Below are 18,833 nucleotides of genomic sequence, written 5' to 3'. Positions count from 1 at the left end.
CGATGAAGAGAATGTTGGGGACTTGTAGGGGTGTGAAGTAGTTTGGGTCGAACATGTAGATGAGGAGGTTACTTTAGGTCTGACGGAAGGTGGTTTGCCTCACATTAATAGTAGTAGTTTGCCAGTATTACTCTGTGGAGAGCAATGTGGGATTCCAAGCGAAATTGCTCGTTCACCACGTTTTATAGTAAAGTCAGCGAAAGAAGTTCCCTGACAGTTGCAGTGGGTTTTCTTGTGGTTGCTCCATGCGGCATCCCCCTAAATCAATAACATACTGCGTTTTGGTACGTCTCCCCGGCAACACGTTAGTATTGTCGAAGCTGTGCGACTATATTGTTTTCTGCTGCAGCCATTTGAGCTTCGCAATTGAAAGCTGGCAACAGCGCTGCCAGCTGTCAGGGATCATCTTTCGCCGCCTCTATTACAATTCACTGGTGTCGCTGAACATAGAAGAGGACACTCGGGGAGACAAAATGCACCTAGTTAGCAAATGCGTGCTTTCTGGAGACCAAAAGCAAACATTACAACAGCCACAATATTTTTATGGTAAGAATATGTCGCATAGAAGAATGGGTGGTGCCAACTCGACCACTCCCATATTTTAACAGAGAGACGGGTAGTTCCCACATAAAATGTAATCCGAACCATCCGCCCTTGTTACGAGACCAAACAGTAATTTCGTTTCTATGGAATCGTTCATCATACAGTCCCAATAGCCTGAAAGTGCCTAAGACCTTTCTGCTAGAGTAATACTCTGCTTGATCAGAAGTTAGGCAGAGCTCCAATCGCGCGACATCGCAGACTTGCTTAGCTGTTTAAAATGAGTGTATCACTTATGTTCGAGGCAGAAATTTTAAAGGTCCTTTAGTCTGATTGTATGTGCCAAATCGTGACTGGATACAGTATAACAGATGCCAACTTATTTCAGAGTGGTATCTCGAGCAGAATGACCGCACAAGCATGGATTTCTAAAACATAGATCGTGCGAAACTCAATTTGCCGTTTTCACGCAAGAAATCCTGAGATTCATGGATCAAGTCAATCATATGAATGCAGTATATTTTCACTCCAGAAAAGCATTTGAGTCGCCCCTAACCATTACGATTATATGCTGTAACTAACAAAATTTGTGATTGGATTGAGGATTTTTCGGAAATGGGGGGGGGGGGGGGGGGGGGTACGCAGCATGTTCTGGATAGAGAATCGTAAGGAGAAGTTAAAGTAGCTTTGCGTGTGCGCCAGGTAAGTGTGAACGGACCCATGTTGTTCATATTGTCATCTTAATGACCTGGCAGACAATATTAACAATAACCTCAGACGTTCTGCAGATGATGCAGTTATCTGCAGTCAAATAGACGACCACACGCAACAACGTGCGGCGGCTCTATGAGAAAGTGGATTCCCTGCGGGACACTGTCCATGGGTTACGCCACGTTGGGACTACACTTCCACACCGGTGGCATCGACATCCGGTTCCTCTAACCATCCTAGAGGAATCGGATTCCGACCACGGCTGACGATAGGCCTGGCACGCCCACCACGGATGCATCCTTTGGGGGGACTACTCCCCCAGTCTAAATCTGAAAAATGCTGCACAAATATCCAGTCAGATCTCGACACGTTTTCAACATGCAAAGACTGGCACATTGTTTTAAATGATCACAAATGTGTAATTGTGCACTGCACAATACGCAGACAAAATAGTCTCTTATAAAACAGTGAGTTTTTCGGTCAGTCAACTCGTGCAAATATTTGAGTAAAGATTTGTAGTGATATGAAATGGAATGATCACATAAGCTCAGCCCTTGATAAGGGGGATGATAGACTTCAGTTCATTGGCGGTATACTGGGTAAATGCCGTCAGTCTACAAAAAATATTGCTTATAAATCTTCTGTGGGTCCCATCTTCGAATACTTCTCAAACGTGTGAGGCCCGCTGCAAGAAGAAATCTGCTTCATTTGAGATAAGTTTCTTATGTACTGCACCACCGGTTTCAAAGCCTAAAGCTTCATCTTCAGGTGTCACCAACTGCGACCAATAGGAGCTGCTAACGTACAAGGACTATGGGGTTCACATATGAAAGTGAAAAGTGAAGCCACGAAAAGTGGTGTAGTTATGGAAACATAAATGTGAGGTGGTCGGGACAGTCAGTAATGGAGCGGTCACACCCACATCGAGTAAACGCATGGGACTAAAACAAAGACGTTGATATAGAGGGAGGAATTTGGACAAAAATGAACTCGTCATATTACTGCTTAATTTTTAGTATATTCTTTATACTATCAGTAGGCCCTATTTTATTGGTATTTTTATCTTTTTATTGTTGTGTTTTTTGTCACGTTGACTTTTAGGGATTCTTGCTGAACACTTGTGTTTGTATGTTATTCTGTTTAGTGTCTCACCGGTGATACTTCCATATATTTAAAATAGTTAGTATTACTCCATTTTAACGTAATCCTATTGTACCTGAATTAGAGTGCTCTCGTACACTACATGTAGGCTTAGTTTCTTTACTCGCTTTCGTTAGTCCTTTTCTTCTCGCTTGCGTTTATTACGTATTGGTAGTGTGGGGATGCACCGTGCCGTTTTATATGTCTACATTGCTATTTCTGTTGCGTGTATCTCTTTAAACCAGCCTAACCTTTTGTAAACTTTGTTTTGGCTCCTTAAGACGAGTCCATACTTCACTACCGATGTTGACATTATTCTCCTACCATACTTCACCTGTCGTCTTATAGCTCAGTTTTAGAAACATTTTTGCACCTATCTGTGCCCTCTATTTTAGTTGTATTTTTATCTTTCACGTTTTTGTCCTGGGGCACTCTGTCAAGTATATATTAAGCATTTTTGCGCAACACTCGTGTTCATCATTATTATAATTATTCTTGCATTTGTAGTTATATTTTGTATCGATCTTGTGATTCACCATTACGTAAGCGAGCAGACGAATCAGCCCCTGTGTCCCGTAGTTTCTCAGCTATCTACTGTGGTTCCCACCTCATTGGCTAGTGTGTCAGTCGCTTCTGCTGCCGCTGTCAGCTGGCATCTGGTCCGTCTCTGCTTTACACACTTGTGTGTAGTGCTGTCGATGTGGTCAACGTGGTTTCTGGTCCTACGTGTGAGTGCAGTTATTTATTTATTTGCTATAGATGTCTTTTTTGTCCTGATCCCTCCCTCTATGTTAGCGTATTCGTCCCAGTCCTATGCGTTTGTTTGACGTGGGTATGCCCGCCTCCCCTCCCCGTGACCGATTGGCCTCACTGCCACAGATTTAAGGTTTCATAAGAACATCACTTTTAATGGCTTTACCTTTATTTTTTAATGTTAACCCCATAATTCGTGTATGCTAGAGGCTTCTCTCGTTCGCTGTTCGTGACACCTGAAGACATGCTTTAGGATTCGAAACTGTCAGTGCAATAAATAAAAAATTAATGGCAACTGAATGGGAAGTTTTATTCTACCAATAACTTTCTCAGTTTCGGATGTTAGCCTGATCATATATTTTATAAAAAAGAACGATGCCACGAATAGCCACAGTATTGTATGACTTACGGGAGTGCATCACGAAAATGTTGAAAAACATGAATTGCAAACTCTTGAAGATAGACGCCTATTATACCGCGAAAGGCCACTTACAACGTTATATATCAAGAACCAGTATTTTTTAATGTGAAGAACTTGTAAATATTCTTCAGCACCTTCGTCTCACTCCTACAGGAGACAGGGTTAGATTACGGAATAGTTCGTGGTAAATGACCAAATGTCAGTGTTCGATGGCCACGATATTTCGGCAAGTATCCACCCTTGCCATCATCAGGTAGGCTGATGAACTGATTGCCTAGGAGCTGGCAGGTGGTTTTTATCTCCTCCCCTCCCATTCCCGAGAAACCATGTAATTGTTATGGAATCTCCTAGGGAAATAATCATCTACAAAAATACTCTTTTGGGAATAGTCATTATATTGGGAAAAGTTTAAATATCACAACAATGGAACTACTACACACTGCCCCTTATGCAAGAGGTTATTTGGCTTGATACTGATTGACAGAGTTGTTGGATGCTCTCCAGAGTGAGGTGGTTGGAGGGTCCTACCCATAATGCTCTAAACGTTCTCCATTATGGAAAGATCTGACGATCTTGCTGAACAAGGTAGGCTTTGGGACACACGACGACAAGCTGCAGAAACTCTCGCCTTGCAAGGGCGGGTATTATCTTGCTTAAATGTAAGTCTAGGATGACTTGCCATGAAGGCAGATAAAACGATGCGTAGAATATCATCGAGTACCACTGTACTGTAAAGGCACCACGGATGACAACAAATGGCGTCCTGCTATGAAAACAAATGGCAGCCCAGGCCATCACTCCTGGCTACCGGGCAGTACGGCGGGCGAGAGTCAGGTTGGTGTGCCACTGCTGTCCAAGGCGTCACCAGACGTTTCTTTTCTGGTGATTGGGGCTCAATTAACAGTGGGACTCATCACTGAAGACAGTTCTATTACAGACGAGATTCCAGTCCCGAAACGTGTCTGGAGACGGCCTGGACAGGGATGGATACAAAGCTGAGTGTCGCCCACCACACGCGCGACAGTCAGGATTGATGGTCTTGAGAGCCATTTATTTTCGTAGCAGGACCCCTTTGGTTGTCATCCGCAGCACCCCTACAGCACAGTGGTACATCGATGATATTCTACGCCCCGTTTTGTTGTCCTTGGCCAGCAAGGTCACCGGATCTCTCCCCAATTGAGAACTTTTGAAGCATTATGGGCAGAACCCTCTATCCAGCTCGTGATTTTTATTATTTAAAGCGCCAATTGGACAGAACTTGGCACGATATCCACCATCTCTATCAATGAATGCCAAGCCGAATAACTGCTTTCATAAGGGCTAGAAGTATACCATAGTGTTACTAACGTGCTCAATTTGTGGAGCTCTTTCTCTTGGATAAATCATCTAATTTTCGTTAAACTGTAATCATTTGTTTGTCTGTGCATGTACATCACATCTGTCATTTCTGTCCCATTGGGATAATTCCTTGATGGAGCGTCTTTTCTTTTCTTAGAGTGTATAAATATAAGTTCCCCTGTAGTTCCTGTTGTCATTACCTCTTTGAAGGTGTACTCGTAACCATCAGGGTTGAGCACGGGGACGATGTGCCAATCGACGTTGTCTGTCAGCGCACTTTCTGCAGGGTTCTCGACCAGCTGGTTGATGACATAGAGGGCAGCAGCAGGCGCGATCCACTCCCTGGCGTGGATGCCCGCGTCGATCAGTATAACAGGCCTGGTGTCGTCACCTCCGGAGGATATCTTGATGATATCCAGATCGCGGCCTGCGTAGCTGTTCCCGATGGACTCTACCGTCACTGTGTCAGAGTAGTTTGAAGCCAGATCCGACAGGTACTGCAGAATCTATAAACCATGGTGGAGAACACAGACCATATAACATTAGGTCAGAGCATACTGTCATGATAAAAGGGATGTTGTTTAGTAATAAGTAAGTGTACAGTATAAGGATATGCCTGTATCATCCCCAGTGCTGCCTCGGTAGACAATTAGCTCAGAGTACGGATGGTACTAGTGCAGTTTGTGAAACATACAGTGCCCCAAAATCAGCACAGCGTGCATCCATCATCACCAAATGGCTGGCGGGAGATCAAATCCAAGGCACTCAGAACATGAATGTTATGAAACTTGGTTCTCCATCCTCAGCTCTCTATTTTCAAAGAACCCTATGTGGAGGGGATGACTCAATGTGAGAATATCGCTTATTTCAAGAAAAAAAACAGGGGAACGAAAACTTCCCCCTCTTCATGTAGAAAACAAGCAGTCGACAAAACTGCTCTCACATCGGGCATTCTTGGCATGAACAGACATGTCGCAAACAGGTGCAACACTTTCGCCCTATTACTGCCAATGTTGGGCTACAGCTGCAAAATATGATCATGGCAGGGAGACATTAACTACAACAAAGGAAATTAATATTAGTGAAACGTTATACACGGAAGTATTGAATGTTGGCAGCTTCAGCATATATGTAGTGCTAGCGCTAGATGTGGTCCGAAGGAGGTGTTAGCATCACTGTGCAAGCAGCTTCACGTCAAGGTGCCTGGACGTCACTCGTTGAATCAGACTTTGGTTTGGTCATCTGGCCAATACTTTTTATGCCTCCATCATGGTAGGTGTCAGTGACCTTTTTTGGTAGCTTCTCTTGTCTTGATGAATACAACACAGGTAGTATTATTTGTACTCTTTAAGAGAACTATTATACTGCCTTGATTGTTCCATCAATCCTTGGTAGAATATTTTATGCATTATGAATGAAAACACACGCAATATTGGTCTAATATTCTACAATATTTATTATTTGTTTCACAAACCAGTTTTCAGCTGTTACACCATCATCAGTTACAAAGATAAACATGTGCTGCAGTGAAATTTTGTAGGATCAAAGATCTTAAACCTTTTTTATTTTATTGACTTCCAGCATATAAACTTTATAGCCATCACAATAGATTTTAAACTAGTGCATCTACAGAATTTCTCCATTTCTAAAAATCAAAATGATAATGCCATATTTAGTAATAAAACAAGAGAAATTACTTCATTGTACTTGCAACGTAAGTTTATTTAACTAAGATAAAATATGTGACAATTAAGAAATGAACTGTATACAAATTACAAAAATTGTTCATAGAAGAAAGTAAACTAAACAATAAACCTCAATGACGTATACCAAGGGTGTGGCTGAACAAACTAATCTTGTCTTTGTAAGATGGCAAGAACTATGCCCCTTACATGAAGTCATTAAAGATCACCTAACTCACACTGAGTGAACAGTAGGGCTGAACAAAAATGACTGACAAGGCACAATACATCTTGTAGAGGGTATAGTATGGACGTATTGGAATAATTAATGTTGGGCGATGGTTTTAAAGTAATTGACACGACATGAAAACTTTGTGGAAACGCATCAATTTACTGGAGACTAGTTTATCCCAGGGAAGTATTCGAGTTGACCACAGTGCACGGCTGGGGAGCAGTGAAGGGAAGTGACAATAGGCAGCTTATGGCGCTCAAACTCTTGAGAAAGCGGTAGTGGGGCGAGGCCTCCAGCTGCCTTAAGATGAGTGACAGTGAGGGGGGGTGGTTGACCCCATGCTGGTGTACCGGGAAGCAGACAGAGAACTTGTATGCCTGTTGATAAATGTCCTTCATCCCGTTTTCAGTGAAACATGCGAGAAAGCCGCACAAAGCTGTGGTGGAGCGCTCAACAGAGGCCAAAATATGCGTGTTTGTGACTATAGTAACTTCACGCTGAATTCACGGTCCACAGAGTCTGAAGTAAATCAGGTGAGGAGCGACAGAATGAAATATGCCGGCCTCTGATGGGAACATAGGACCAAGGAATTTGAAGTACTCTCCTGGGAGCCAGAATTCCGGAAAAATTGGTGTTTTGTGCAGATGCTGACCTTGATGGGTGGCCTGGAAGGAGCTAAATAGCAGAAGTTGAGAGGAAGGGAAATTTTGTGGGAATTTGTTCACTTCCGAGAGCAGGCACTGGTCGGCACCTGGAAGCGATGCATAATTAACGCGAGTTGCGCTGCAATTGGCGTAAGTGATTTTGCTGGAAGGGAAACCGAGGCGAAGAGCAGACTGGGAAAAGTCTCTGTAGTGGTTTTCAGTTCCCAGCTTGCCTAGAGTGCGGACATGGCGTTCTTTACTCAGCTTGCCTGAGAGAGAGTGAGCATCTCTGCAGTTTAGGACTTAGCAAACAGAACGATTGAGCTTGGAGATAGAAAGTTTTAGTTCAGCTATGTACTGAGGAAGATAGCTAGAAGTGAATAGACGAGCGCAGCCTTGCAGCACCACGAGGTCGGCTGATGCCCGTATAATGATGCCGTGCTGCCACGCTGAATTCGGTGATATTGCGCCCGCTCCGGCCAATCATTAATTTGTTGGATCACGTCGGCAAAGTTTCCAAGAGGGTTTCATGGGCCGTGTATTGTAGAATTCTTCTTGCACTTCGCATTACGCCTGGGTCAGTCAATAGGGATTACTTTTGATTTATCGCGCTTTACTCCACGCAAACGCAATTTATTACCACTGCCTGTTAGGAGAGTCATGTAATGTGATGATTGAAGGTCGTGAGTTAAAATAAATCTGTGCTAATCGACTGCAATCTATTTTCAATCAAGTAGTTGAAATCCCAAGTCACTTTCTTAATTAATTTTATGTTCAACATTTTCATCTGGTGTTCAATAGCTGAATATAACATCAAAGTGCACCCCTTTTTAATTAAAAGATTCAATCAGGAGTCACATGGTCTTATTACTTTCTTTGCGTAATCTGACATCGCGGCAGTTTTGCACTCTCTGTTGATCTGTTAGTCAATTACCTGGGGTCAACACACACCAAAACCAGATATGTGACAGGTGGGGTGTTACATCTTCAATAGTTCCTAAACACAAACAGGTAAATTATACTAGTGATATTAATCAGATAATTGAAGCAGCCCTGATTATACAAGGTCATTTTTTTGCAGCCTTGGCAAAGAGTAGAACGTATAAAATTACTTGTAATTCCAGCTGTGCAAATGCGTGAAACATGTAAAATTACTTTTAATTGTGGCAAATTCTGTATAGGTCAGTCTATCACGGCAATATGCACCCGCTTGAAAGGACATCGCAGAAGTTGGACACTTAGAAGAGGAAACCCTACTTTTGCAGACCATCTGCTTAAAGGACATATTCATGAGGTGCAACCTCAAGTATTATATTACATACATAAAGGAAGGAAGATGAACTGTCTTGAAGTTGTGGAAATTAATAAAGATATGTCCATCTACCCAAGCTTAGTACTGAATGACGAAACACAGTTCCCTTACTCACCGCTTCTAGCTGCTGGTACCATTTCATAATATCATCCAGGTCGTGTTATAAATTACTCCTCTTACTCACACGCCGCATTTTTCCTTTATTATAGTTACCATTATTTACCTTGTCGTGCTGAAAAAAATTGTTCGCACAACCACCGCTGCTTCAGTTACCTGCTTAATCTCACTAGTATATTTTATTTGTTTGTATTTTAAGATCCATTAAAGACATGATTATTTTGCTATTCATCGACATAATAGTATTCTCTCACTCCTATAAGACGACCATCTCACCAAAGTTTATTGTTCAATTTGTGAAATGAAATGAAGTCCCATGCTTCTTTACAGAGCGTAGGGGAACGATGCGGGAGACCCGCACCGCTTTACTAGGCAAGATGAGCTGGTGTGGCCGAGCGGTTCTAGGCGCTTCAGTTCGGAATTAGCGCTCCTGCTAAGGTCGCAGCTTCGAATCCTGCCTCGGGCTTGAATGTATCTGATGTCCTTAGGTTAGTTAGGTTTAGGTAGTTCTAAGTCTAGGGGACTGATGATCTCAGATGTTAAGTCCCATAGTGCATAGAGCCATCTGCACCATCTGTAATTTGTGTATAGTTCATTAGTTATTTGTCACATATTTCATCTTAGTTAAATAATCTTAAATCACACTGACACTGAAATAACTGCTCTCGTTTTATTCCTGAATCTTATTATTTTCATCTCTGGAAATGGAGATACTCTTTTACCTTTGTACGTGATGATGTCGTAACAGTCGAAAACCGGTTTGTGAAATAAATGATAAATATTGTAGAATTTTACACCAGTGTTGTGTGTGTTTTCATTCATAATATAAGAACTATTATAGTACAAGTTAAAAAGCTATGTCAAAAAACTGACAAAATTTTATACAAAATTCATCCAACTTACGTTACGGGCATTCGTTTTATGGGACTGAGAGAATGTTATTATCTCGATGAGAAATTGATTCTTGATTAGTTATATTTTTAGCAAAATTTTATTTTTCACGAAATTCGTTTTTAAAATGCAGGAGAGGGTAACCAATCGAGTAACTATTCAGTTCATTGGTGCGAATCTAAACGGTAATTATTTACTTTTCAAATTATGCTGTCGAAAGTAAGAACCAAGTTCAATAGCAGTCCTTTTGCACTTTTACCCGAAAATCGTAAAGGGAGACCAAGAGATGAATACAGTACGCAGTCTCAGAATGATTTAGGTTGCAGTAGTTACTCTGAGATGAAGAGGCTTGCATAGGGTAGAGTAGCATGGAGAGCTGCATCAAATCAGTCTTTGGACTGAAGACCACAACAACGAAACAAAAACATATTCTTCATAAAGTACTCTTTCGTTCGCTATAGTGAACTGTTCAAGCCAGGCAGCGTAACTATAGGGCTAGGTTTCTAGCGTTAGATGGCTTATTCCTAACATGCGATACCATGGATATCCTAATACGCAACAGTATTGCGTATTAGAATATGGTATCTCATATTAGAATGTCTTTATCTTTCGACCATAGTAGATGGATTCAGAGTATTATTTTTACTAAGTGGTCTGAAAAATTTGCGAACGTTTTGGATCAATCTAGCGATAATCCTGTAGCGCTAATACTTGAGGGGTATCATATCACATTTGTGTGAGAGACAAAGCAAGAGAAAACAGTGTCCACTACATCTGGTTATCACCCCAATCCACGCATAAAATACAGCCTCATGTGTAGAATTCACGGGACTGTTTAAAACGTGTTATCTTCAAGAAGTAGAAATCTGGTGTGCAAATAATACAGGTCAAGTAGCAACATCGCTTTTGATTACGAGATTATTTGGAGCGGCATACGTGAGAGCAGTAAGAAGCATACTTGAGAGCCGTAAAAATGAAAAACACTCCAAAACGGTCACTGGAAAGCGTGATTCTTTCCAATTAACAGGCGTATACTTAGAGACAATGACTTTTCAGTACACCAGGAGTCTGACACACAAGATGCAAACAACGGAGCAAATGGGATTCAAATTTTCATCAGGCCAGCTCCTAAAATCGGCAAGCCAAATCTGGAGCCATCTGATCTAGTAATATCAGCATGTTCTGAATCGGTTAAATAGCTAACATCGTATGCGTACAGGGAATATTTGAAACAATTCAAAGAGATGAAAGCCGTAGCGAAATCAATAAGGAGAAAAGGAAAATACAGAAGACAGTTTTCCAGTCATTCGTAGTCTAATTCAAATTTAACTGGAGATAATGCTTTGGGTGTGCAGTCTGAAGACGAAGACAGTGAATGCACATTCTACAGTGGTTGTTTCTCCGAAGACTAGCATAAAGAAATGGACACAGTGCATGGAATGGTGTCCTTAGGCTCCCAAATAATGTTAACCTGAAAAAGAGTTTTTATGTGCCTTGGCTGCGCTTCTTTTCACAAGAAACGCTGGAAATGTTAGAGAGGCAGTAAGGATCAGAATATTCATTATGTTTCATTACATGGGAATGACTGTGTCCGACGACCGTGATGTAATCCAGGACAGGAAGAAGATAGCATCGCTCGTAATGTCATCTGTCTTTTTTATTGCAGATCTAGATGTCAGGTAACCTTGCAGCTATCATCAGCGCTATAATTCATGCATATTATAAAAATGGATATATATATATATATATATATATATATATATATATATATATACACTCCTGGAAATGGAAAAAAGAACACATTGACACCGGTGTGTCAGACCCACCATACTTGCTCCAGACACTGCGAGAGGGCTGTACAAGCAATGATCACACGCACGGCACAGCGGACACACCAGGAACCGCGGTGTTGGCCGTCGAATGGCGCTAGCTGCGCAGCATTTGTGCACCGCCGCCGTCAGTGTCAGCCAGTTTGCCGTGGCATACGGAGCTCCATCGCAGTCTTTAACACTGGTAGCACGCCGCGACAGCGTGGACGTGAACCGTATGTGCAGTTGACGGACTTTGAGCGAGGGCGTATAGTGGCCATGCGGGAGGCCGGGTGGACGTACCGCCGAATTGCTCAACACGTGGGGCGTGAGGTCTCCACAGTACATCGATGTTATCGCCAGTGGTCGGCGGAAGGTGCACGTGCCCGTCGACCTGGGACCGGACCGCAGCGACGCACGGATGCACGCCAAGACCGTAGGATCCTACGCAGTGCCGTAGGGGACCGCACCGCCACTTCCCAGCAAATTAGGGACACTGTTGCTCCTGGGGTATCGGCGAGGACCATTCGCAACCGTCTCCATGAAGCTGGGCTACGGTCCCGCACACCGTTAGACCGTCTTCCGCTCACGCCCCAACATCGTGCAGCCCGCCTCCAGTGGTGTCGCGACGGGCGTGAATGGAGGGACGAATGGAGACGTGTCGTCTTCAGCGATGAGAGTCGCTTCTGCCTTGGTGCCAATGATGGTCGTATGCGTGTTTGGCGCCGTGCAGGTGAGCGCCACAATCAGGACTGCATACGACCGAGGCACACAGGGCCAACACCCGGCATCATGGTGTGGGGAGCGATCTCGTACACTGGCCGTACACCACTGGTGATCGTCGAGGGGACACTGAATAGTGCACGGTACATCCAAACCGTCATCGAACCCATCATTCTACCATTCCTAGACCGGCAAGGGAACTTGCTGTTCCAACAGGACAATGCACGTCCGCATGTATCCCGTGCCACCCAACGTGCTCTAGAAGGTGTAAGTCAACTACCCTGGCCAGCAAGATCTCCGGATCTGTCCCCCATTGAGCATGTTTGGGACTGGATGAAGCGTCGTCTCACGCGGTCTGCACGTCCAGCACGAACGCTGGTCCAACTGAGGCGCCAGGTGGAAATGGCATGGCAAGCCGTTCCACAGGACTACATCCAGCATCTCTACGATCGTCTCCATGGGAGAATAGCAGCCTGCATTGCTGCGAAAGGTGGATATACACTATACTAGTGCCGACATTGTGCATGCTCTGTTGCCTGTGTCTATGTGCCTGTGGTTCTGTCAGTGTGATCATGTGATGTATCTGACCCCAGGAATGTGTCAATAAAGTTTCCCCTTCCTGGGACAATGAATTCACGGTGTTCGTACTTCAATTTCCAGGAGTGTATATATATATATATATATATATATATATATATATATATATATATATATATATATCTGTGTGTGTGTGTGTGTGTGTGTGTGTTTTCCACATTTCCCCCTAACCTATAGGACCGACTTCAACCAAACGTGCTGCACATATCCCTCAGTGTCAGGCAGTAATCGCTGTCGGGGTAAGACCCATAAACTTATCACAGTTCAGGAGCTACGGCGTCATTAACAATGAGATGCGTAAAAAACTGCCGCATATTGCATGGCTTTCAAATTTATTGCTTCTGTGTCATTAACTCTGTTCGCAATAAATTTCGTAGATGGTATCCACATATGCCGTTGAATACAACTACACAATTACATCATGGTACCACACATATATTAGGAGATTTGATAAACACTCAGATACCTGAAATAATACCGCATCATGCATGAGGTTTTAATACATTTGTTCTTTACTACTAATACACCTATGGTCGAGTCAAGTTCAGGAAATCCTTGTTGGAAACCAGCCTATTTCCTGGTTCCATGTACAGGACTTGACTGTAACATCCTGCACGGCAGAGCAAAAGCTATGTCTTGTCTTTCAGGCACTAGTTGCGTGGGGCCATTGAGACCCTGCATGGCGTCGACTGAGGCCCTCCTGAACCAATCGATTCAATATTCACCTGACAGTCGTGGGATCCCGAACGATGTGAGCAACAGCATCGCGGAACGACAAAGCACAGTTTTGATTTACCATGTTGCTGCCACTGTTGGATTCCGGCACTTAAAAACAGAAATTTCTCCTTCATACACGAAGCGTAACACGATCCTCTCACAAACAAATGACGTTCAAATGCCGTTTCTGAATAAGAATCCGGTTGTGTATTGTCTACTTACGCACAGAATGTAGATGGCATTACGTTTGTCTTCGTGATGCTACAGTTTTCATTCCAGCAGTGTAGTGGGATGTATTGACCCCACGTTGGGCATCAAGATAGTACATCAGTAAAGGCTGTATTAGATCAGTTAGAAAATGTCAGTCCCGCGGTTATATTCCCAGATACTGGAGCCGTAGTTCAGAAACGGACATTTGATGTGCGGCGAAATAAATAAAAAACATTTTATATTTTAAATTCCACGTCATTGTTGATTTAATCAGAGTTCTCACCTTAGACGTAGAATTAGTCCTTCTGCCACAATATTAATTCATTAGTCGCCATCGATGTTCTTCTCTTTGTTGACCGTGTGTACCATCATGAGTCGGCATCGGTTCACTTCACGAAGACGGTGGAAACCAAGGAATACTATGCTACGTCGCTATAAATAATTTTCGTAACACTTCGATACTTTTCACTATTTTTTATTCACAACACAATAAGACTTGCTGTGCTCATCGCACAAACCATAATTACCAACCACATGGCTGCCTTTCCGCACAGTCCAAAATCACGTCCATCCTCCACAAGGCAACAATCGAAAGTGTCCCTTAGCTCCTTGGAGTATCAAACAAAAGAGAATCCAATGTGAACTTTACAAAGATTATAATATACATGCCTCTCAATTTATCTTTGGCGCAGCTTTTAAGATATCGTATGTCTCTGCATAGGAATGTGTCATTACAACTGCCCCCCTACTGTATACTGTCACTAGAAAATTTTATTTGATTGACAGGATACAGTAGTCGACCTTGCAATTGATAGGTTTGGGGGTCTTTTATTTACAAACTTCATTTTTATTGTCTCATTTTCATGGCACTGTGAATTCTTTGGTATTTCTGAGTGTGTGTCAGTTTTTTGGTATACTTATGCTAATATTTACAAACCTTAATCCTAATATACAAAGTTCTGGTTAATACTGAGAAAATGACATCATGTAGTAAAGTTTGTACAATAAAATATACACTGAATACAACGTTACATACAAATGTTTCCTTCCTCATCCGAGGTGAAAATTAAGTCCTTGTATTGCCTTCTGTATTTATTCTGGGGCGACGAGCTATGTTCGCTAGCCCGTGTTGAATATGGGCGGGTGATACGCGCGCCTGATTGTTTGGTCGTCCGTTAGCGGGCGACGTTGGTTGAATACGCGCGCCAGTGCACTGAATATACACCGACGTGCGGGTACCGTCGAGACTTCCGAACCTCAGTATGCGTGTGCTTTTTGTAGTTCCTTCCAGTACTTAGACTGGATACAACGAGGTACATTGGAATATGTGCCCCGAACAACACACCACACTATGTGCGAGGCGGAGGACGATCCCGTCGATGCAGCTCCTAGTAAGAAGCGTACCATGTCAAACTTGTTTGGCATTGTCCTTTCCTACTGTGACGCCATGGGTCGTTTGACGATACAAGCTTCAATTTTCGCTGTCACTTGTTTAGGGTCGCTGACATTTGCAACGTAGCACTACTTTGCACAATTTTAATTTCTACACACACACCACTTTAACCGCGAGTATTGCGATCGAAACTTCCTTTTCACTACACTTTTTTTTCTTCGCATTAACCCCTTTTACCTATTGTACTGAGATTCATTCCCCTCAATACTTCTGGTCAATGCACATAATTTGTAAGTCACGGGACTTGGCATGAAATACAAAATACATCACATACAATGGAATAACATATAATACATACAATACATTGTTTACATTAACTACAGGAAAAAACTATCAACTAAAATTGAAAAAATTTTTGACCACTCATAGTGGCTTCTTCGTCTTGGATTTTACTGACACACACACACTCGCCTTTTTCCATTAATCTGTTAGAAGGAACAAGTCCTTTGTTTTCCTTCTTGAACTCGAGTATAAGTTAAGGTTTACCTCCGTTACGTATTCTTCATACGCAACGACATGCATCAGCATGCAGAGAATACAGCTGTAGCCGCTCCACTGAAGCTTGGGAAGGGAATTTTCTACCTTCTACTTAGGGTAGTGGCAACGACTACGTGTATGCTACGGTTTTTTGCGTATAAAATCTGAAAATGCACGAAATAATCATTTCTATGCAGCATAACCCTAATATGTACAGTGTTTTGGGCGTAAGCACATTCTGGTGTGCTTGTAAATCATTAACCCTAATAAAACTTCCTACCTTAACATGGACATACAAACATAAAATTTTGAAGTTCAGGGTGTAACTACTATTACTATGTACAGAGTTTCATAATAGCGGCACGCCCTTGTTTGCGTGTATCATCTTCAATTAAAGTGCGCTTATAGGCGTCTTGTGTTATCATGGGAGAAAAAATACAGACATTTTAATGCATCGGTTGTCATGAAAATCTATGTACACGAACAATCAGACTTTCATAGCTTCAGTGCAGCATGAAATTCTTTACGACGCTTTTGTTCATAATTCATTTTATAGACGATTCCTTTGCTTACAGGTCGTCGATCACACTACTTACCTGTTTCTCGTATAGCGGCGAGATCATTTTCATTCTTTGTGACTGTAAATTGTAATATGTGTGAAACATATAATTTTGACATGATTTTTTCCTTTCATGTTTCAAGTGGGTAAAGTAATTCATACCTTCCTTTTGCATACATGAGTGAAGCATCGCTAATATTGCACTTTGTGTCAGGTTTTTCACCTTTTCTCGTACACTCGTAGAGTCTTACAGTTTTAATTAAGTTGTTTCCTGACGTTAGGTATACCTGTTTATACGAGGTTGTCTTACAGTTTAATTTTCCTTATACACTTCTACGTTGTTTAAGTTCCGTACATGTACAGAGCTTCTTTCGCCTTTCACACATTCATACATACGTTTATACACAAAAAATATCTACCACTATAATATACACTTTGCTAGTGGGGCCCTTTCTCGGTATCCTACACCATTCCTTCAATATTCCAAAATAATTCAGGGTGTGCTGAGCATCGTCCCTTATACTAACGATACTTACAACTAAATATTTCTTCTTACATACATAACTGCCTTACAGTCCATTAATGCGCAACATTCCCTATTTTCCTCCTTTACACTTTAGCTTTCGTACATGTACCCTCGTGTATAGCTTATATATTCTACAAAGTTGTTTGCTGAGTGCTTCAGGTGTTTCCTAACGTTAATGTGTGTCTCTCTCTCTATAAACTCTAGGTATTTGTTTTGAGAGCGATTCAGTTCATTACTCACGCTGCATAGATCTGTTTATTATTTTCCTATTTTAAAGCTTGTGTCACTCTTTTCCTTAGTCACAAAAATTCCCGCGTTTACCTTGTTGTTCATTCTGAAAATCGCTATCTACTGTGTAATGTAAATGTATGCGTTATCTCTTTGATTTCCTCTTTGCTGCTTTTTCCCTATATGTAATTGTGTGCTGTTCTCGTGTACATAGCCTTTCTTCCGGTTATATATCTGCATTATTTATCTATTTTTTTTCTATTTTCTTTCTCCTTCCGTACAAGCTAAGATTTTACTCAGTATAATATAATATTACAATACCGTCCATGACCAGTATGTACTTGCATGTTCACTTTTATTACGTAATACCAGTTTATAATTAAATTTTCTAAGTTACTATTTACAAGACTTGTGTACCCTTTCCTTTCTTGTTTTTGAATGACTTTCGTCTCTGTGTCTCATAGTAAGAGTGGTCTCAAAACTTTTAAACGTTCCGCGCATGCGCGCTTACGTACCACGACTGGACTGTAGGCGCGGGGAAAACTCTGCATTGTTGGTGAACATTATTCGTGATAGCCACCATCGTGTAATAGTCACGTGACACCTGGACTCGACCGCGCATGCGCCTTCGCGCTTTGTATACGCTCAGCTGATCGGACATGGAAGGGGGGAAGATTTCACCCCGGCTCGCTGCCTACAGCGCGGCCAATGACCTCGTCTTGACATGCAGCTATCGCGTGCTCATGAGCTGAGCATTGGATTGCAACTTCGACGCGTGGTTTCTTGCTCGTCTCAAGCGAACAAACTCTGACCGTCGCGCTAATTTGTCTTTGTTCCCCTCTCTTAAATAACTGAGTTAGACTACAAAAGTACTGTATGGTTTATTTTTATAGTGTTAAGACTCACAGTAACACATGTTTCATTAGGTTTGGTTAAATCTGCGTTTTTAAGCTGGCATATGCCCCCAGTTGTTCGCAAGTTTCTTAGGTTAATGACAGCAATTTTACTATGTGATCCAAGGTTGTACAATTTCAATTTTGCTAAAATAACATATAACCTTTAATGAAAAAATTCCTTGATGTCCTTGTGGGGGTATAACCCTTTCACCTTGCCCGTTCGTGTGTTACCTAACAGATAACATCCTGGGTGAGGTTTGTCTATTATAATGAAAGGGCCGTCATACAACAACTGGCACTTAATACTTTGTGACTTGTTACCTATAGCTGTCAAGATTTTACAATTTTCCGTTGGCAACACTGGTACTTTTAATACTTTCGAAACTTCCTTAAATAAACTGTTAGAAATAATATTCGTAGATGCGCCTGTATCTAAAATTACGTTGGTAATTATAGTTCCTATCTTTGCTGTTATTACAGCCTGCACGAGGTCACTTACCTTGTCCAGTGCTTTCATCTCTTCTTCACATAGATCATCTTCTACGGTCGCATCCTGATCATATCTTAAAAATAATTGTCTAAGATGTAATGTGTGCTTGTTTGTGCCCCCTGTTGTCAAATCGGTCGGCCGGTGGGGGCTCATTACGACCGATTGTTGTTTACCGGGGGAGACAAAGGCGTTGCTTCAGTACTGTCCGTTACCTCTACAAAGTGTACTGAGTGGTTATTCTGTCGCCAATTAGTTTCCGAACCGCTGCGTGCAACATTTTCTTGCGACCGGCCGTCGCTATTCCTCCTTGGTCTGTCATTCCTATTACTGTAACTATTGTAATTTTCATTTGTGTGCCGCCTTTCATC

General features: G+C 42.1%; 1 protein-coding gene across 1 annotated transcript in view; it reads right to left on the bottom strand.

Moving 5' to 3' along the window:
- The window catches only part of LOC124613402 (carboxypeptidase B-like), a 79,152-nt gene extending 60,534 nt beyond the window's left edge, over positions 1–18,618 (bottom strand). Inside the window, exons 1-2 of the mRNA XM_047142106.1 lie at positions 18,475–18,618; positions 5,104–5,409 (exon numbers count right to left, since the gene is read on the bottom strand). Of these exons, the coding sequence (XP_046998062.1) occupies positions 5,104–5,409; positions 18,475–18,618 (450 nt within the window). The remainder of the gene's footprint in view (positions 1–5,103; positions 5,410–18,474) is intronic.
- Between the last annotated feature and the right edge of the window lie 215 nt (positions 18,619–18,833).

Source organism: Schistocerca americana, chromosome 4 (genome assembly GCF_021461395.2).
Source record: "Schistocerca americana isolate TAMUIC-IGC-003095 chromosome 4, iqSchAmer2.1, whole genome shotgun sequence".
Taxonomy (NCBI): domain Eukaryota; kingdom Metazoa; phylum Arthropoda; class Insecta; order Orthoptera; family Acrididae; genus Schistocerca; species Schistocerca americana.
Note: the sequence above shows the minus strand (reverse complement) of the source record. Positions and strands in the feature narration are given on the sequence as shown.